Source organism: Periophthalmus magnuspinnatus, chromosome 24, assembly GCF_009829125.3.
Source record: "Periophthalmus magnuspinnatus isolate fPerMag1 chromosome 24, fPerMag1.2.pri, whole genome shotgun sequence".
NCBI classification, from domain to species: Eukaryota; Metazoa; Chordata; class Actinopteri; order Gobiiformes; family Gobiidae; genus Periophthalmus; species Periophthalmus magnuspinnatus.
In genome coordinates, this window is record NC_047149.1 from 6,510,393 (window position 1) to 6,532,579 (window position 22,187).

At 41.0% G+C, this 22,187-nt stretch overlaps 1 protein-coding gene across 4 annotated transcripts in view; it reads left to right on the plus strand.

Moving 5' to 3' along the window:
* Window positions 1-2,075: 2,075 nt before the first annotated feature.
* slc24a4b (solute carrier family 24 member 4b) overlaps window positions 2,076-22,187 on the plus strand; it is a 97,796-nt gene continuing 77,684 nt past the window's right edge. For all 4 annotated transcript variants that reach the window (XM_033991237.2, XM_033991238.2, XM_055232362.1 and 1 more), the window contains exon 1: window positions 2,076-2,822. In XM_033991237.2, coding sequence (XP_033847128.1) covers window positions 2,663-2,822 — 160 coding nt within the window. In that variant the 5' untranslated portion in view covers window positions 2,076-2,662. The remainder of the gene's footprint in view (window positions 2,823-22,187) is intronic.

Here is a 22,187-nt window from a genome sequence, read left to right on the forward strand (position 1 = left end):
GTTAGACCAATCACACTGTTCCTTATACCTCCAGACCACGCACCTTCTCCTTCCTCACTCTCCTCTTTAGTCGTCCAGATACTGCCCAGTGTCTATTTCTCTATTTCAAATGTGGTTATGGGCGGAGTTTAGTCCCGCTTTAAGTAAAACTACAGATACAGTAATAGAGTAAAAAGTATATTGTGCAGATTTGTAGTGGAGTAAAAAAGTACAGACACCTGCTCTTGGATATAGTAACGTGAAAGTAAAAAGTATCCACTGTTTTTCAGCGCATATATGGCCTGACAACAAAGCATGTTAGCATCACAGTGGCTAGCCTCACAGCAAGAAGGTTCCGGGTTTGACTCCCAGGTCACTCTGGGTCTTTCTTTGTGGAGTTTGCATGTTCTTCCTGTGCCTGGGTGCGTTTCCGATGGGCATCCGGGTTTCCCTCATCAACCCAAAACATGCACAATGGGTCAAATCCTCCAGCTAAGGTTGTCCTGACCGAGACTAGCTCAAGATCTGGAGATGCGCTCACAGACACGGCCGCCCCACTGTCTTTGAAGGATGGTCAAATCCAGAGGACAACTACAGGGGGCAATTAACCTTAACCTTATCAATAACCAGATTTGACACTAGCAGCTAATGTTTATAGCTTAATATGCTTCACTCTCATCATTTTTATCAAAGGACACTGGAACTAGCCTCTACTCAGGGCTCAATATATCTTTAAATCTACTTCTTGACATAAACCACATATTCAATCAATATAAAATAGCTAGATTTTCATATTGTGTTTATACAAGTCAAAGCGAAAAAAAAAGAAGAAATGGTGTCGTCTCATTTGGCAAGACACTTTTCCTATATTGGCTCTGGTCAAATTCTTCCTGTGAATGGGTAAATAATAACTTACATGTGACCATAATTGATTTTATGGAAGAGCAGATCTTATCTTGAACTGGAAAAAAAACACAATCCCATGCACCACTGGGATTCGTACCCAATTGTGAAACACTGCAGGAGACTAGATTTGTTCTGTCTGCAGGAGGCAATGCAACCACATATTGTCAGAGGTTACTTTTACTTACTAAGACATTGTACTTTTCTCACAGCATACTTTTACTCCTACTTGAGTAATATTCGTTTTGAAGTGACAGTACTCTCACTTGAGTTTAAGTTTTAATTAACATCTCCGACATGTTAGTGCCACATGAACCATCTCACACTCTGAGGACTTCAGGGACCGGCCTCCTGCTGGTCCCAGAGTCAGGACTAAACATGGTGAATCAAAGTTTCAGTTTTATGCAGCTAAAAACTGAAACAATCTTCCTGAAGATGTGAGACAGGCCTCTACTTTGACAATGTTTAAATCCAGGCTCAAAATGGTTCTGTTTAGCTGTGCATATGACTGAAAGTGTTTTATTCTGCACTTTTCTCCTTTAATATTAATTTTATTATGATTATTTATGATTATTCATGTTTTGATTTGTTGTATTGTGATTTTAACGTCTTTTTTATTCTGTAAAGCACTTTGAGTTACCTTGTGTTGAATTGTGCTGTACAAATAAACGTTCCTTGCCTTGAATTCCTCTTCCCACTGTGAGTAAATCTACAAAGGACAAAAGCTTTATGTCGACAATATAAAATGATTTAAACAAAAAAATTTAGTGTTAGTTGCGCCCCTGCTTCAAATACAATGCTTTTTCTTTCTAATTTTTGTGTCTATCCTTTGAAAATGAGTGTCAATTTCCACAAAGACATACATTTTTTTTTTACTTTTTTACTTGGGTAATTTCTCAGTCCACTACTTTGTACTTCTTCTTGAGTAATACCATTTTGAAGTAACGTTACTCTTACTTAAGTACACTTTTGCCTACTCTTCCCAGCTCCGTATATTTCCCCTGAAGTTCCACAGTCAGGAGCAGGGTCTCACTCACTGAAGCCGGGTGAAGAGCTCCAGGAGGCGGGGGCCAGTTGCTTGACGCTCTCCCTGCGCTCTGCTTTGGCGAGGAGGGGGGCACGACTCACTCTCCCGGTCACATGCTCCCCGTGTACACTCCCGCTCCTACAGCCACACACTGCCCAACCTCCACGGGGCTCAGATTGGCCGCACTTACCCGGCGCAGGTGCGTGGAGTTTGCCTTTTTTTTTTTTTTTTTTTTTTTTACGACGCCGCAGCTGTAGAGCGATTTCTTTCTCTCACTTCGGGACACACTGACGCATTTGACGCCGGGGGAGCTACGATACGAGACCGGGACAGGGACAGGGGACACAGATACACACATGCAAGAGAGCAGAACGATCAACAGCAGCGTTATCTGGAGGGTGACATCGTGTTTGACCGTGTTTACGCATGGAACTCGCGGTGGCAGGCGAGACGCACGGTCGTTACGGGATGTCGTGTGCCACTTCTTCGATTAACCGAGGGGACTGCTGATTTGCTGTTTATACGAAGAATTTGACCGAGGTGTCATTGGCCAGAAAAACCAACTCGCTTCTCCTCGCGTTTGGATCGAAATGAGTAATAACGCACGCTGATTTGAACCAAAAAGAAAAAGAAAACAACAACGCACAGGGAGATATTTTGATTCGTCTTTCCCAAGGACGAAAACGGAGAATAAATCTTAGAAGGGGCAGCGAAAGTGGCTGAGGTGCCAAGGGAGAACAAGCAGAAGAACGCATGGAAGTCCGGGACACGTCAAGCAACCCGTCCAAAATGACCATCATCGGAAAGATTTTCAAAGTTCGCAAGCGGAGGGAGAAGCTTTTCGCGCAGGTGTGCTTCGTCTGCAGTGTCCTCTTCGTGGCGTGGACTATGTCGGTGGTTCTGAGCAAGACAGGTGAGTGTGGATGTGCATGAGGAGGGGGGAAGAGGAGAGGAAGAAGGAAGAAGGGGGAGAGGACGACACGAGGGATAGCGAGGAAGCGTCGTTAGGGAGCGCGCAAAAAAGAAAAAAAAATCTGCAGTAAACCAGCAGCGAGACCCGTACGTGGAATCTTCTACGTTCAAGGGCATCCGCTGTTTGTAATGTCACTCGTGAAAATGTGTCAGAAAATGTGATTTGCTACGATTGGTGGATGTTGGAACAAAAAAAAAAAAAACAAACAACAAAAAATAAACGTGACCTGTCAATAGACTGTATACACACGCGTGCCAAGACAGATAGCGATGGATAGAGCCATGCGCCGTGTCCGTGGATGCCGCAGTGTGCACGTTGTGGACGGGGCACGTTTTTAATTTCAGTGCCAAGACGAGAAGTGAGCACCGGGAAGGCAGGGAAAGAGGCAATAGGATGGATCGTGTTCCAATCAAGGCCAGAGCGCACACAGTGATAAATGACCAACTGTCTAAATGAGATGATGGAGGCTGCATGCGTAAAATGTTAAGCATTTGTATAGATTTGAGCAGGTTTGGAGATAGAACAGAGATATGTGAGATGTTTATGTTTGTGTTTGTGTACAGGGAAGAAATACCGAGCATGGCTTTGGTTGGGAAATGTCTATACTGTTGTGGTATGTTAAATGAGTAGTAACCCAAGTATTTGATTTAGTGCTGGTACTTGTGGAAAAAAATCTAAAACATCTTTGAGGTACTTGTTCCGGTACCTGTCATTTTAAGTCCCAATCCAAGTTTATTTGTACAGCGTGTTTTATTAATGAGATGGTTTACAAAGCAACATAAAACATTTAGATAAAAAAGTCAGCAGAATTAAGTTCCAGACGAATGGGACTAATAAAATAATAAATAATAATAATAAAATAAAATCAAGAGGCCTCAAAAATGGTTCTAAAAAGAATACAATGGATAAAAGTGATACATAAAATCTTTGTTGTGTTAATCATAGTTTTGACTGAGGAAATGGAGCTGCAGGGTTGGCAAATCATATTAAATGGTACTTCTATCGTTACAAGATAAATCTTCTTCTGATGCAAATTCTAACAACAAATTGGCACAAAAAAGTGGATTGGATTTGTCTGTTACCACAATCCCATCCCATTTTTCTGAATTTTCGAATAGTTTCATTTGAAATTTGCTTGACAACACATGGTCACACTTGGTTGGAGTTAGAATTGTGGTGTTATTCATATTTTTGTCATTACTTTGTAGCGTTTGTTCTTCTCAGACCACTGCACACATTGTTACAAACATGAACATTTGCATAATGGAATGAGCTACCACTACTGCATATAGTATTAGAATATGTGAATGGGACGGGACCAGGATTGGACCTGAACTTGACGAGACGGGACTGGACTGGGACGTGACAGGACTGGGACTGGATCGAGACTGGCCTGGGGCACGACCGGAACTTGACTTTGACTGGACCAGGACTGGACAGAGACAGGACCAGCACTGTACCTGGACTGTACCTGGACTGTACCTGGACTGTACCGGAAGAGGACCGGGATGTGACAGGAGGACTGGGACTGGACTAAGCCTGGCCTGGGGCACAGTCGGGACTGGACCGGGACTGGACCGAGACATGATAGGACCAGGACTGGACCAAGACTGGCCAGGACAGAACTGGGTCTGGACCGGGACAGGACCGGGACCATGACTGGACCGGAATGTTTGTATAAAAAGAAACCAAAACTATTAGTCGGAACATAATCCAGGACTAAACAGGACTAAAGCAGGACAAAAGCTTGTAAAACATTGAAAAATGGAAACCAAAGCTGGTCAAAACTGGCCTAGAAATTTGCCTAAAAATTTGCCTAGAAAAGGGCAAGGGACAGAAAAAAATCTGAACCTGGACTAAAGCCAGAGCCCAATCTTTGGGTATGTTCACACTTGTCCTTGTTGAGTCCAAGTTTGACCCCAGTTTAGTCCCAATGTTAGACCTGGTTCAGGAATGTTTTGGTCCTGGTTTAATCGTGGTTTAGTACTGGTATGGTCCTGGTACTGTCCAGGATTAGTAATTGAATTTAGTTCCAGCTTAGTCCCAATTTTGACGTAGTTTATGCACAAGTGTGAACGCCTCTTTAACCAGGACTGGAACCGGCACTGGAACCGAGATTTGGAGCAAAGACTGGATTCAGAACCTGGCCTGCTGACCACTATTTCTCCACATAATGCTATTTAAATGCATGATGAATAGTGGACTTGATTATATATGCTACCCACTCTCCCACACCCACACCCTTCAACACCTCCAGGCTCTGAGGACTTAGGACTTAGGGAGCATCCTAACCTCCTACTCTCCTCGCTGTTGCATAACCCTCAGAAGCAACCTTGACATTTTGCTTGGGAAGAATGATATCTGACATGGAAAAGGTTTCAAGGGTCAACAAGCCGCAGCGAAGCCAGAGGACGACAGTGTTCAGATGGTAAACAGCGCATGTAGGACTAGTGTTGGAGTAGTGTATTTCTAACTCTATTTCGATCAATAGACTCGATACCGATATTGCAATGACAATAAAAAAGGCAGTTTATTTAAATAGTAGAATGTAATTTTCAACATTGAGTTCTAGGTTCTCAAATGGCCACTAGGAAAGACTGCAATTCCTTACATAATTTACTCCACAAACCAAAATGTCCTGTCTTATTCTGCAAAATACTGCTAACCCTGTAGTTTATATCTGTACAAACATGTTCTGAAATGTGATTCTTGTGTTAGTTTGTCAGTTCATATTTCAGTCTTTTTGCCAATTGGTTCTGTGCACGACATCCTCACAGTTAGCATCACTACTTCCTGTCCAGTTTTATCTCAGAGGGTTTTGTCGTGTCACACTAAAGTGAATAAATATTTAAAGATAACGCAGTGGACAGGGAGCTGCAGGTGGATGTCACTAACAACATGTTCAACACTACACAAACGCGATGGATACTTCACCGGGAAACACTTCAGATGTTTGTGCTAATGCAAATGCTAATTTTGAGGCATAATAAATACTAAAACACCACAAACTGAAGTATTCGACGTATAAAAAAGGGTAGTCTTTATTTTAATTGATTTATGTTTTATGTTGAGACACAGTGAGCTCGTGTGCTGCTGTGCGCTTAGCCTATTCTGCATACTAAAGTCGCATCCATAGGACAAAAATGAACCTTTTCTGAATATCTTTAGACTGATTTTGAGCTGTATCAGAACAAGTATAAGACACATAGACTAGTATACACCATGGACCACTATGAACCTACTGGACGACTGAGGGATTACACGGATATAAGGAAACATGAGAATATAAAAAAGTACTGCCATTTAATGCTGAAAATCACATCCTATTATCTAAAGATCATTGTGGTATCGGTATTGAGTCTATACCTTAATATCGAAATGGAGTTTGAAATGTTGGTATCGTGAGAACACTATTATCAAATGGCAAAAGCTCTAATTATATCGATTTAATGAACCCAGAGAACAAAATGTCCCATCCTTACACAGAATCGTCTTGCACCAGTCGTGTAGACCATGTCCTGAAATGCATGGGGATATTTGTATTGGCTTGTCAGTTCATATTTCAGTCTTCTCTCAAATGTCAATGCTCCTGGAGTAGTTGTTTTACGATGTGCACTCTGAGCACAATCCAACTTTTTCAACATGTATTACAAATCTAATCTATTCTAAACTTGTCTGAAAATTTAGATATTTTTTTTCCTCTCAAAAGTGTGCTGCCCATAGTCTCAAACTCCCTTGAGCACTTTACAGAACATTTAGAAATCGTAAAAAAGTAAAATAAAATTCGATAATATGCAAAAAATACTCCATGCAGTAGTTTTTAAAGTCCCAGATGATACATAAATTGATTGACTTCAGATTTAATAGTGTTGTTGCTTTATCAAAAATACTTGCGGTTGTTTTTTTTAACGTAGCTGAAAAGTCCTCTATTCTACCTTGTGATGTCACCAGGTGGTAGCATAGATTGTATAATAGAAGTGGAGTATGTGAGTGTGACGTCACCCACAGTGTTCAGCTCCAGTCAAATGAAGCTCATCGAGGCTAGAGCGGTTATAGCGGCGAATCTGCAACCAGACCACAGCACGAACGAAAGAGCATATCAGGAAGCAAGGCTCATGAAGGTACAGGGAGCGGGCGCTAATGCACATGTGACAAATGCAAGGCCTGGGGGCCAAATGCGGCACGCCATGTCATTTTATGTGGCCCGCGACAAGGTAAATTAAAATGTATGACTGTCTGTAACTGTATCTCCTGATAAACTGACATTTTAAGTTTAAGTTTTGTTTTTTTTTTACATCTAAACGCATATGAAATGTTTGTAGTCAAGTAATAAGTTAAAAAAGCATTTACGTTTATTTTACATTACATTCAGTTACATTTATATGGTTTTACAGTTACATCTGGCCCATTTTGCTGACGTGGCCCTCGGTGAAATTGAGTTTTACACCCCTAAACTAACGGGAGTGACCTCGGGGAAAGGAGGCTCTGGATTTGTCTAATTTAGGGACAAAATAGTGACACAAAAACAGCAGGATCATGTAGCGCGAGTTAATATGAACATTTTAAGACCAAAAGAGGAGTGACGTTTTCTCACAGAAGTCAATTGCAAACCAGAGCTTGAAGGAACCACTTCACGCCCATGCTCACTGTCTATTTAAAATACAGCGGCCAGCAGGTTGGCTATGTCCATTTATATGTACAGTCTGTGGGTGGTAGTTTAAATGTGCTCCATCAGGTTTTTAAAATCAGTTGGCATTCACAATCATTCGTTTGAATCGTTTCAGTGCTCAAATTGCCTTCGGTAAGATGCACTGTGAAGGTAGCAACTATTGTTTTGTGAATAAAGTGTATTTGGATTGGATTTGGAAGGTGAGAGAGTGCATTTGTAAGAATAGTTTGAAATGTGAGTGAGAGTGAGAGAAGTGTTTTTTCTTCATAGTACTGTGTTTGTCTATGGCTTGCAAACTAAACCTCTGACCTTGACTTTAGCATTGTGACCTTATTGTCCTCTCTACATGTCCTCAAGGTATTCAGCGTTGTAAATTTGGGCCGTGCAATGAGGAGTTTCTAATTATCAAAGATGTGCTCTGTTCTATAGTCTTTTAAATCAAGACGAATAAATCTGTCTTTTTGTGTTAAACCGCACTGATTAAAAGCCTATTGTTTACACTCAAGGAATTATTTTTGTTTTAATTAGACAAAATATAATTAAAAATCTGGATTAAAGAATAAAAAATGTAGTAATCTCGCCCAGCCATATTTTCAATATTTGTGTCACTTATTGTACGACACTGTAAACACCACTGGGCCAAAGGAATCTACAACAGACCAGACAACACACACAGACATGGGCAGGGCTGGAGGAAGTACGCACATTTGTTACTAAAGTACAGATAGTGGAGAGAAGAAAAAAATCAAGTATCACATGAAAAAATATACTTACCGTAAATTTCGGACTACAGAGCGCACCTGAATAAAAGCCGCACCAGCTAAATTTGAAGAGAAAATCAATTTTGTACATATATAAGCCGCACCTGAATAAAAGCCGCAGGTTTTCATATTGTAACATGAGATATTTACACAGAAAGACGGTGCACTGACACGCTTTTTTTTAAACTGTGCCTGAAAATTGGAACCAACACGACAACAACACGGGATGAACACATCTGCAGGTTTAGAAAATAAAACTGCACCAAAACAGAAAATCTGCTTTTATTTCCTCTGAAAACTTTTGTCGTCTTTTACATTGACCAAGTTGGATTCATTGATGTCGAGCTTACGTGCAGTGGCTCTATTTCAGGAGTCGGCAACCCGCGGCTCCGGAGCCGTATGCGCCTCTTTCAGCCTCATACTGCGGCTCTGCGTGGCTGAAGTGTATTTTATTTGTGTTAGCTCTTTTTTTGTTGTAGTTTAAATTGGAAGATTATTATGATCTTAAAATAAAATTATATTTTCTTATTTTTCGTTGCTCAAAATAAGCATCACACTCGCGGAACAATGTTCAAAACAAACACCGCTCACGTCTCACGTCTCACGTCTCACAGACACAGACACAGCTCACAGTCCTGCGTAAAGAGCCCTGATTTTCAGACGCTGTGCGCACAGGGGTCAGGAGCAACTTTTGCCCGTCCCTAATGACACACTAATAAGCTCGTCCGTAGATGTATCATGAAAATCCTGTTGGAAATCGCCACAGAAATCTATTTGATGTAGTAGCAAGTATATTATCTGCTCTTGTCTCCGCGATGACGTTTCACGTATAACACATCAGACACGACGCACAAAAGTAGAGCCACAAGCGAGTGAAAATGAGCCAAAACAAAAGTCTTTGGAGAGCTTTTAACAAAGGGGAAAAGGACAACTGAGGAGCCAGAAGAGGAGACTACGACCTCCAAGAAAAAGAAAGATAAATTTAACAGACAATGCCTACTTAAAATCTGGGTTTGTCGCTGCAGGTGACTCTCACGCACAGAGTCCGCTCTACGTAACATACGGGAAAAGCAAATAAGGCAATGAAACCTTCAAAACTGCTTTGGCACATGGAGAATAAGCACCTGGGATTAAACGATACGCCTTTAGAGTTTTGTTGTTGTTGTTTTTTTGTTTTTTTTTAAAGAAACTGCGGAGCAGAGTAGACATAATCACATAATCAGCGCAGGGCTCCCTCTGATGCAGCGGTTTGGTGAGTTGTATTTTTTTAATGCACTTAAGTTGTTTTTGCCATATTTATCTGCCACGTGTAGAAGGCTTGTCCGTGAAAATAAAACCCAGGGGCCGTTATCCAGTAAAAAATCCATAAATAAGCCGCACTGCTGTATAAGCCGCAGGGTTCAAAGCGTGGAAAAAAAGTAGCGGCTTATAATCCGAAATTTACGGTAAGTAAAAATAAGTACATTTTAAACTGGTCCTTAAATAGTAAAAATAAGTGTTTCTAACAGATGTTGAGGTCTTATTTTGATGGAAAATGTGCACTGAATTTGGTTCAACTGAAACAATTGAATCAGTTGTTTTATTTGTATAGTTTTTTGCTCAAATTATGAAGTTCATAAAAAACCCTCAGCGTTTTCATCAGGTCTCAAACAGTAGTCAAATATAGTGGAGTAGAAAGTACAAGTACCTGATCTCAAATGTAGTGAAGTAAAAGTAAAAAGTGTCCACTTTAAAATTAACTTTTTTTAGGTATCTGTACTTAAGTACAGTAATTTGCTAATTTAACTTTCTTTAATTCCTGCTCGTACATAACATAGTATATTTTTAGTGAGGCACATTTTGGTGCCTGGAGCGTTGATATCCACTTTAGACAATTACTAACATTCTTAGGTGCTGTCACATGACCAAACCATTACATTACATTACATTACATTATATTATATTATATTACCAAAAGAGGAAACTTTTTAATTGGATGAGTGTAGGATGGCCACTGGTCTTCAACTTAACATCTGGACATTTTTATAAATTACTTCAAATAGTGATTTCTGTATTCAGGTCAAGTGTACAGTTTGAGAGAAGACACAAGAAGAAATCTGAAGAGCCAAACTAAAACATCACATTTCAGAGGTCACATTTGTAGAGGTCGAATTTAAATAATGATAGAGACTGATGATGAATGTGGCAGGAGGAGATAAGACGTGTACAGGTGGGACAGAGATTACAGGTAGTATAGAGGTCACAAGGGGGTCAGGGGGCATAGGGATTACAGGGGGTATAGGGGGTACAGAGTTATCAATGACCACAGAGGGAGGTTGGGTTGAGAACTGTGAGCTGCAGCATTGAATGAACTTCCTGGTTTAAATGGGAAAGCAGAGAGGAGTGTTTGAATATGCCGCTTGGAGTCGGCACACAGCCCTGTCCCTGTCAATCATGTAAAGAGGATTGATACTCTCCACTGGTTTCAATACCACAGTGATTATACAACACTTTTTTAGATGATAGATTTTATTTTTACACAAATCTGTCGTGTAAAAATAGTGGTACGAGTTTTACTGTCAATTAGTATATGGATTAGGGGTGTAACAGTACAGTGTACTTTCACTTCTGTACAAAAAAAGAAGAAATATGTAGCAAAATGTATTAAACCCATTATAAAATGTATACAGTTGGCTAAAATGTTTTTTTTTTTCATGAATTCAAAAACAGGAATAGCACTGATGCCCTGTAGTGTGCTATAACTTGCTAAACCAAAACAAAAAAAATTCTGTAGATTGAGTCAGATCATTTCACTTTCTAAAATAAAATTGTATAGTTCAAATGATGTCTGTTAAACCATGTATTTACAGACTGCTACAACTCAGTCAACAGTGGGCTGTTGTATAGTGAAATTACCCTGAGCCTCTGGGACTGTGGTGTGATGCACTGGTGTGATCCGCACACCACCATGAACACACACATACATTTTTGGTTGCCCAGAGCTTAAGTTCATAGACGCCATGTTTCCTCTGTGAATCAGCCCAGTGCTGCTAAAGCAGTAAAGCCAAACCTCTGTCTATTACACTCCTGTTTTGAAGTATTTAAGAGCACTGGATCCTGCAGGTGCATCAGAACCATCACTGCCACGCTCTGAAGGAGCACAGTGAATAATAGACCAATAAAGAAGTGTTGCTAAGTTGCTAAAATTCCCCAATATAGTGAGTCACTTCATAATGTCCCTGTGGAAGCGCATGACACGTATGAACTTTTGTTCCGTCACGCTAAAGAACACCTGAGTAGATTTTATCATGACAATACTGTATTGAAGTGCTACAGAGGACCAAACCTAACGGGCTGTATCAAAAATGATTCACTACACCCACATGTTCAGTTACACCACTATTCTTTGATACTTTTCACTATCCTACTTCATCAGCATCATTTATGACTAGGACCCCACAGAGACGACAAACTTACAACATTATAATACAACAGCTTATCTACATCCATGGAGACGAGCACATGACACCAGCAGAAGAATTCAAGCTTTCCAAGGATTTATCTTTAGCAATAAAATTCTGTATTGCATTAAAACAAAGCTATCTTGCATTTAATTACTGTGGATTATCGCAGGCTATAGATGACTTTATGTAATGTATCTTGATATTTATAACAAGATGGCATTTGGATCCGGATAAACCAAACATAATCTACCCAGGACAATTTACAAATGACCATCCATACGTGTCATTCACCCCAGCGTTCACCCCAGTTTTAACCCTTGACACATCAAATCACAGGATAGGGCCATCTGGGACTACTTACAGCCACCTGGTCGTCCGAAATGAGCCCTATATTTACCGCGGTGTGGTTCAGCAGAGGATCCGTGACGCGCATATTTGTTAATTATTTTTAAAAAAACAACAGGATTAGCAGATTAGCGCGCGGTGATATGATGAGCAGTGTGCACAAATCTCTTATCTACAGAGCCAGGAGGGGAGAGAGAGGGGCAGAGTTTGGACAGCAGTGGTCATCTGTCCTCTACTGGGTATATTCCAAACGCACAAGGCAACACATTATAGCAGAAAATAAAATATGGTGTATATAACTGCACCATAGACTGTATAAAGAAGTGAATAAACGGAATGTTACGTCACCCACAGTGTTCGCCTCCAGTCAAATGAAGCTCATCGAGGTTAGAGCAGTTATAGGGGCGGATTTGAGGCAGAGTTCCATATTAGGAATTCCGATTGAGAGTGTCATAGCAACCAAAGTGCCAATCCAGAGCAAGGCTGTTGCTTTACGGACACAATAGCGAAATAAAAATACCAGGATCACGTAGAGCGGCTTAATACGAACGTTGTAAGACCAAAGTGACGATCCTGACAGCAGCAGTTACACAGAGAGGGGCGACAGTTTTTCAATATAAAGTGGATTGGAGCCAGAGTCGACGGAGCGGGAAGTGCGTCCATGATCACTTCCTGTTTGGAATGTGGTGGCTAGCAGGTTAGCTATGTGCATTTATGGTTTCCACACACATTCTTTTTAAATTTGCAACATAACTGGGTGTTACCTGGTTACGGGAGTTGCTGTCTTCTTACTCGTGACACCGCTAATCCTCCAGAGGGCGCACAGTGCACATTCTGATTGGTTCGGCTTGACCAGAGACGCACTTTCTGTTAATTAACCATTTGCTGCTCACATTTATGTTGTGTCCAAATGTTTGCTGGTACTTTAAACTGTAATAATGCTATAGATTTGTTTTACCACCAAGGTAAAGCATTCTACCTCAATCTTTGCCAAAGTACTGCACTGTAACACTGGACAAACATAAACTTTCCCCGAGTTACTCTACTAATGAAGATGTGTCTCTGGGTGCGTTATTATTTGGCCAACATCATTTGTTTTTGGCCTGGACTTAAAGTGTTGTGCGGTACAATGATGTTTCGCTGTGCTTCTCTGGAGGATTTTGGGCAAACACAAGCATGCTGGGATTATTTTGGCTTTGATCATCACCTGTGCCTGGGACCGTGTCTGGTCCAGTGCAGGTAGGCTGTAGTCCAACGGTCACGTGGGTTTTTATATTTGATTCGTGAGTTTATGCGGCTAAATGCGTTCTACTTTCCACTTTCCAGAAAGCACTTTAACTGTTATGAGCTTAAGTCAAAATCCACCTGAAGCGTTTCCACCTCCCGTTACTTATGCAACTCTTCAAAATGCGCATTAAAAATAAGGTGATGGAAAAGCAACTTATAAGTAAAATGATTCCAACCAAAATGGGTCACCTGACTTTACCTAAAACGCCAGTCTGACATGAGAATATCCCTTTATTGTGTTGAACTATTCCAACTATGCCGCTCCTGTTCTCAGATTCTAAACCTCTGATGCCAAGTCCTCTCCCGGTGCGCACAGGGCCGGGGTACTTTGCAGTTGTATAAGTTCTGTAATTTCCAAACTTTTGAGTTATTGGTCTTTTCTGAGTGTTAAGCTCGCAGGCACAAGAGTGGAGGAGAGAAAGAGAGAGAAAGAGGAGGAGAGGGGAAAGGAGGAGGAGGAGGAGAGAGGAAATGAAGCAGTCCTAATCCAATCTACAGCCTCATCATATTTCACTCCTCCAATCATTTCTCACATCAAAAGAGTCGTGAGGCCGCTAGGAAGCACCTGTGATGGAGGAACACGTGGGAGGGAGGGACGGAGGGAGAGAAGGAGGGAGAGAGAGAGGAGAAGGAGAGAAGGGAGGGAGAGTATAGGGGAAAGAGAGCAGAGGGAGAGAAGGGGGAGAGAGTAGAGGAGAGAGGAGGGAAGAGAGAGTAGAGGGGAGAGAGGAGGGAAGAGAGAGTAGAGGGGAGAGAGGAAGGAAGAGAGAGCAGAGGGGAGAGAGAAGGGAGAGAGCAGAGGGAGAGAAGGGAGAGAGAGTAGAGGGGAGAGAGAAGGGAGAGTAGAGGGGAGAGAGAAGGGAGAGAGAGCAGAGGGAGAGAAGGGAGAGAGAGTAGGAAGGAGAGTAGAGAGGAGAGAAGGGATGGGTATAGGGGAAAGAGAGCAGAGGGAGAGAAGGGAGAGAGAGTAGAGGAGAGAGGAGGGAAGAGAGAGTAGAGGGGAGAGAGGAGGAGGAGGGAGAGGGGAGAGAGGAGGAGGAGGGAAGAGAGAGCAGAGGGGAGAGAGGAGGGAAGAGAGAGCAGAGGGGAGAGAGAAGGGAGAGAGAGCAGAGGGAGAGAAGGGAGAGAGAGCAGAGGGAGAGAAGGGAGAGAGAGTAGAGGGGAGAGAGAAGGGAGAGAGAGCAGAGGGAGAGAAGGGAGAGAGAGTAGGAAGGAGAGTAGAGAGGAGAGAAGGGATGGGTATAGGGGAGAGAGTAGAGGGAGAGAAGGGAGAGAAGGGAGGGAGAGTAGAAGGGAGGGGTAGAGGGGAGAGAGAGCAGGGAGCGAAAGTAGAGGGGAGAGAGAAGGGAGGGGTAGAGGGGAGAGAGAGTAGAGGGAGAGAAGGGAGAGAGTAGAGAGACAGTAGAGGGAGAGTAGAAGGGAGGGGTAGAGGGAGAGTAGAAGGGAGGGGTAGAGGGGAGAGAGAAGGGAGAGAGAGTAGAGGGGAGAGTAAGGGATGAGAGTAAAGGGGAGAATGGGAGGGGGTAGGGAGGGAGAGATGAAAAGGAGTCATGGTAGGGAGAGTAGGGAAAGAGTGATGGAAGGGAGAGAGGGTGGGATGAATGGAGAGGGAATGGGGAGTAGAGAGCGGAGAGAGGGTGAGGGAGAGAGAGGAGAGATTGGGAGAGTAAGGAAGTGAAAAATGGAGGGAGTGATGGAAAGAGATAAAGATGGAAGGACAGAGGGGATGGAGCGTGACATGGAAGGAGGCAAAGATGGATAGATGGATGACAGAGAGGAAGCCAGACAGGCAGGGAGAGAGAGAGATATGGAGGAATGGCAAGAGAGGGTGAGAGATAGAGAGAGAGGTCCAGATGGAGAGGATTTGGTGTACTACGCTGTGTTGGTGTGAAAAGAGGTGGAGCCTGCTCCCTGTCACGACTGCTGATGTTGTAGCGGGCCTGGGCACGATGACAGGAGCGCGCCTGTCGGGAGCGATATCAAAGCGAGCTGAAAACAAATCCAACGAGAGAATAAACCCAACTCCAGTGGCAATGAGGGCTGGGGTAGTGACTTAAAAATAATAGAAATAAAACAAAAAGGAGCACTATGTGATGTTTTTTCGTTGTGTCGTTGGGCAAGACACTTAACCCACCTCGCCTCCAGTGTCTGTGCACACAGGTTTATGAATGGATGAGTGTATCTTGTATCTTATTACAAGAAAAAATACCACAAATCTCCCCATTTTTGTGAGGAAATTGTAAATGTGGTAAATACAAATCCACCAAAATATATTCTTCTAGCTTTCATGTGTTGAACAATAACTTTTATTTAGCATTTATTTAGCAGGGAGCAGGCAATTAGCAATGCTGTCAATCAAACCTGTTGCTAACCTTAACAGGAGCGACCTCAGGGAAATGATGGGCCTGATTTGTCTGTTGTTAATGTTCATATCTTGATTTACAGACACAATAGCGAAATAAACACACCAGGATCATGTATAGCGGGTTAATACGAACATTTTAAGACCAAAATGACGAGTCTGGCAGTAGCAGTTACAAAGAGAGACGACAGTTTTCCAATGTAAAGTGAATTGGAGCCAGAGTCGATGGAGCCGAAAGTGCACCTATGATCACTTCCTATTTAGCAGGTTAGCTGTGCCCATTTATATATCCAGTCTATGATAGTATGGCTTGAAACTTGTCTATTTCCATGGAGACTGATAATTCTGAGACCGATGATTCGACTTCCACCACACACAACTTCCTCACGCTCTCTCCATGTCGCGCTGTAGGACACAGTTTAAAGCCAGTATACAGTGTGTCTGCTTTTGACCCATCCTTCAATGCCACAGGAGCTTGTCAACACTAACATATCCGGAACATTTGCCTGTATTGCATGTTTGGCAGTGACAGATGAAACTGGAGAGGTTGTGGCGATTGGTTGAGAGTCAGAAGTAGTTATCTGTGATTGGCTGACAGTGACTGACAGGTGGCAGGAAGTAAGAACAAGGGGGATTTTCTTCAGTATTTTTGTTTCATGTTCAGTATATTCATTAATGGATGGCACACATTTTTCATCATTTTCAGTTTTGATTGACTTAAACCTGTCTATTTTAAGTACCTAGTATCGTGACCACACTAATCCCACCAAACCAACTTGATATTGACACTAAAGAAGAGACTCAATGCTCAATACTGTGTCTGACTCTTTATTTAGGCAATAGAATGTAACTCATAGTGATTTCTTTTATTACTATGTGGCTTTAAATCTGTGTAATTGTACTCGCAGTCCCTCTGACAGATAGTTGGCTGTGCTGGCAGTTGGGGGCTGGGTGGGTCGACAGGAGGGGACAGGGCGGAGGTGACACCCCAGATCCGAGCTGCCTTCACCGGGTCGACAGCGGTGTGATGGATGCCTGTCCTCCAGCGTCCTCTCCTTGACATGTCTTCAGCTCTGTAGGCTACGTTTTCATGACATTCTAAAAGGCGTATATGGTTTCAAACTCAGATGGAAGGAGAATTCACGGTTGGTAATAAAATGTAGGTGTTTTGACCTGGGTCTGGAGATTATCATGGGAATTGTGCCTTATAATGTAAGAATTGAGTCGATCAATATGTTTTTTTCCACTGCAGTGCTGACAGGGCTATAGATTATTACAAGCCAGAGCCCCAATGGCAAATTTGTGACAATATTTTGCGCATATTTTACCCATGTAAGGTTTCCCACAATTGCATAATGTGAAAATTTTATGTACACTACCAGTCAGAATTTTGGTCATTCCTTCTCATTCTCTACATTAATGTTTTTTTTTCTTTACACACAAAAAATGCTGAGTTTAAAATAACCCATCTATCCAAAGCAGTCTAAACAGGGACTCCCAGACCTCCCTCACCCCAAACACTTCCTCTAGCTCCCCCCGGGGGCCTCCTCCCGCAACATGCCCTGAACACCTCCCCAGGGAAATAACCCAACCTGTGTAAATAAAATAAAGCACTGGGTAGGACTTTTGTTAAGCTGGAACTGTATTTTTTGGGGTCAGTATTTATCGTGTGTACATTTTCTTTGCACTACTGAGAAATTTCTGTTTAACGTTTAGCAGTGGCATAAATTGTTTTCAGTATTATCAAGTATCATCTATTTTTACTTCAAGTTTTTTACTTCAGTTTTTAGGTTATTATTTTAGCACAACTTTTTGGGTTACATTCTGGGTTATATTTAACACCTCTGATGGGTTAATTCTCCTCAAAAAATAGGTTCATGTTTATGATGACCATCACAGTGCTATTTAAGAAACTATTTATATTAAAAACGCATAAAAAAAAGACTGTCCATTTAGTTTTGTTTGCTCTTGTTGAAGTTACCGAAGCTTGAGTTTTTGAGTTTGTTTATCTCAGATTCTTGAGCTTCAGTCTCAGCAGATTCCACTGTAGGTACAATAATTACAATAATACCTATATCGACTTATTGTTCAGTGTATGAAAGCTGGAAACGTATATTTTAAGGCTCAAAATTTATCGTGTACAATTTCTAAGTAAGATAGAAGTTATTTTTGTTATTGTTGTTGTAATACGAAAAGATTTGAGCCGTGGAGTGTTGAATGAGTAACTTCTGTGGCTAATTATAGGTTTTTTCTGCTATTTGTTGCAGCCGGTACCACTTAGTGAGACTATTTATTTAAAATGGTTCCCTGGGATTATCTTGCATTGTTGTTGTTGTGTCAGTGTCATATAGTTGTTTCGCAGTATGTCTCTAGCGTATATATCGTGCTTCCAAATGTGTTATCGTGACAGGTCTAAGAATAGTGTGGTTAGACGAATGTGGGACCTGAATGTCGTGGATTCATCTGAGAAACATTCAAGTTCAAAATGGAGCTGTGAACAGTTAAAGACTAAATGTTTCTTTAGGGATTTTAACTGACACAGAATCATTAAACCCTACAAAGTTTCAGATAAAATCACACAGCTAAAGTAATAAAACATGTATAATCAGAGGAGGTGGGTAATGGCAGCCAAGGACAGCTGAAGAGTTTGTATTTGACCCATTTTGCTGGGTTGTTTGAGAGGATTTGACCCGCACCGTTGGGTAGACCAGGCGAAAGGTGGTGAAAAGTTTATCATTGTGTTCCATATGCATCTAAAATGTAGAAAGTAGTAAACATAAACCCCCAAATGGTTCAAATGGAAGACATTACATCTGTTAGGCAAGATATGTGGAATTATGTAGCAAAGAAAAAAGTTAAATAACTCCGCTAAATATTGTTAAAATTTTATACTCAAATCCTCAAAATATCCACCCTTTGCTTTGTGAGTGTTGCAAACCCTTGTCTCTTGAAATGGTTTTCACTTAACAGCTGAGCCACGTCAGGGTCAAGAAATGGCAAAAGTGAAAACCAGGGTTCAAATCAAAGAGTAGGTCTATTAAAACGTTTTCACCTAAAACAGCATTGGAGTTATTTTGAGTTTATTTTTTAACTATATTTCCATAGTTTTGATGCCTTCAGTGAGACTCTACAATGTAAATGATCATGGAAATAAATTACCAATCAAAAGTTTGGACACACCTTATTTTTCTTTCGAATTGTAGTTAGTCAATACAATGCACTACTGCTCCACTGAAGTCTACAAGCCTCCGTTTTCCACATTTCAAGACTAGCAAAGTGTTTTGTAAGGTTCTCAGGAAGTTACAAAAATGTCATGTTGCATCTGTGTGTATTAACTGGAGAGCTTTTTGAATTTTGTGCAGTTAATATTCATAAGAACCTGCGCTTTTACCGTTTTAAAGTTACTAAAATCACAACTTAGCCTGTTTTACCAGAGCTTAACCTGCAGATAGACACACATACACGTTTGTCTCATTGTCAGTTTATGGACAGGCCTCATGTGAAAGCTCAGACCAACTGGATTTCAACATTGGAACTGGCAAGAAAACCAAAACACCAAATTATAAGAAACAACTTTGCAGTGTTTTTGTAATTAAGTACAAATGAGCATTAGAGTTGTGATCATTAAACTCTATATTTGATGTTTACCTCATGTCTGGGCACACACTGAAATCAAAATCTTGCATACAGTTCTTTTGAATAATTGTGCAGGATCAGTCCACACACACAGTTCCACATTTGGGGGATGCTTCGGTCGTCTTAGTCAGGTTTAAAGTATTGTTCTAGGCCGTTTGTCTTGTGCTTATCTCAGGAGACTGTGAAATGCAAATGATGATTCTGAAAGTGCAGCCAGAGGCGTTGGGAGTGATTCAGACAGCCTTGTGGAAGCAGACGTGTTTCAAAACAAATAAGAGGTGGAGCTGTATGCAAACCAATGTGTTCAACCAATGCAACAGACAGAGCGTGCAATACTCACAATGGAGTACTTATGGAGCTATTGTAAATCAAATTACAGAGGAGGGTAGTGCTGTTTGAAAAAAAAAAAGAAGAAAAAAAAAGAATAAATCATACTTTTAAAACGCAAGTTCCTCAAGTAAATATAACATTTTTTACTCTTTTTAAAAGTATGCTAATAAAATATTCAAGTAGGATTAAAGGTTGTGGTTCCTCTTCCCACTATGAGTAAATCTACAAGTGACAAAAGCATTATTTTGACAATATGAAATGATTTGAACATGTGTGTTTCTTGCACTGCTCCTTCAGACATGATTTAGTTCCTCATTTTGTGTCTAGCCTTTGAAAACACCAGATTTTGTGCATTATTTCATATTTTTCACATTAACTTCAAATTATAAATCAGATGTTGCATCCAGTTATATGAGAAGTACTTTTTCCAAATGCTCTATTACGCTTGACTAATTTAATTCGTGGACCACTACTTTGTACTTCTATATGAATGATATTATTTTGAAGCAACATTATTTTACTTTAGTACAATTTTTAGCGACTCTACCCCCTCTGTCAAATTATCATCTGAGGGATAACTTTTGGCAACCATTATTCTTTGCAAAGATGTGGACAGTAGCCAGAACTTTACTCTAGTAGCATACTGGTTTATGTACAATATTACTCAGCTATACGTAAAAAAAAACGAAGTAGTGGTTGAAAAAAGTACTCAAATAAAAAGCATCTGGTGAAACTACAATAGTGATGTGGGAGAAGATGCCGAGACGCAACATCTGATTTCTTGAAACAAACATAATTGGAAGGACAAAACATTAAATAATGCACAAAATCTGTCTCATTTTTGTGTCTGTCCTTTGAAAATACCAAACGAAATCACATCTGAAGAAGCGCTACAAGAAACGCAAATGTTCAAAGCATTTCACATTGTCAACAGAAAGCGTTTGTCACTTAAATATCACATTATGCAAAATGTTCCCTCATTAAAAAGATATCTGGGGTTGTATTTAAAGTCATTCACGCTGAGCAGTCACTAAACATGCGGATTACTAAAACCAGAGGGAAAAAAAACTTGGAGGTTTGAAATTTTCTGGGATTGTTGCGTCAGAGGTACAAAGCCTGCGGATACAAAGTCCATAAATCATCACCACTAGACTCGTTCTAAGAATTTGTGCAATAAAATCGTGTTTGTTACTACTGCATGTTTATAATAACTGTCTGGCTAAATCATGAAATCAATTCTAAATCATGAAATGCCAAAGGAAACGTACTCGGGCATGTTTAAAGGACAATATTAGTCACTTTATATCAAGGAACCACTCACACATTCACACAGACATTCACACACCAGTGCACGCAGACACTGGGGACAAGGTGGGTTAAGTGTCTTGCCCGAGGACACAATGGCAGTATTCATTTTTGGAACCTGGAATCTCACTGTCAAACCTATGGGTCAATGGACAAACGCTCTACCAACGTTATTCAGTAATTGTATACGAAAGGATAGTAGCTCGGGTGGTAAACTTAACTTTATCAATCCTTCGTGAGGGAAATTTGTTCTCTGCATTTGACCCATCCTTCATTGCCACGACCACAGTGCAGCGCCTAAGGACCCATCTCCAGGTCTTGAGCCAATCTCGGTCTGAAATACATTAGCTGCAGGATTTGATCTATGTGTGGAGTTTGCATGTTTCTCTCCAGTTTCCTCCGTCCACCCAAAGCATGCACCAAAGTCCCGAGCGCCGTGGGAGTTGAACCCACAACCTTTTTCTTATTTTGTTTTTTCTTTGGTTGCACGACTCACACAATATCTTCCGCAATATCTAGCCAACCATCTTACTCGTATTGTTCACCAGTTTGAAAACCTCCCAAATCTCCCTCATTTGCTAATTACTGGGAAAACTAAGCGAATCCAAAATGCCCCTGGCGAGAATACTGGTCTGATTTGGACAAACATTTAATTAAAGCGTTTTATCAGCTCCCACATGGATAGATTTAAGTGAGGATAAACCAAATAACCACATGTGTGTTTTAAAGGGCCCATTTTAAGACATTTTCTGATTTTCTTTTATGTTGTTTCCTTATCACAAACATCCCTGAAGTTGTGTTTTGTTTCATTCACATGTTTAACACACAAACCCTGCATATTTAGGCTGAGTTCTTCACTCAAACAGAAAACGCTCTGTTCCACCTTGTGATGTCATGTGGTGATACAGGAAGTGCTCCACTGTGTTTTTAAACTCATGCATCTTCACTAGAATCATTTGGATAATTTCAGCCCCGGAATTGCCAATCTCTACTGATAAAAGGTAGAAGCTGGCTGTTAACGTAACCTACTGCTTCATGACATCACAAGGTGGAACAGAGCGTTTTGAGCTTTGGGTATCCCTTTTATTAGTCAGTCTACAACTCCAAACATCTGTGAATGAAACAAAACACAACTCCAGGTATGTTTTTGTCTAGGAACCGGCATTA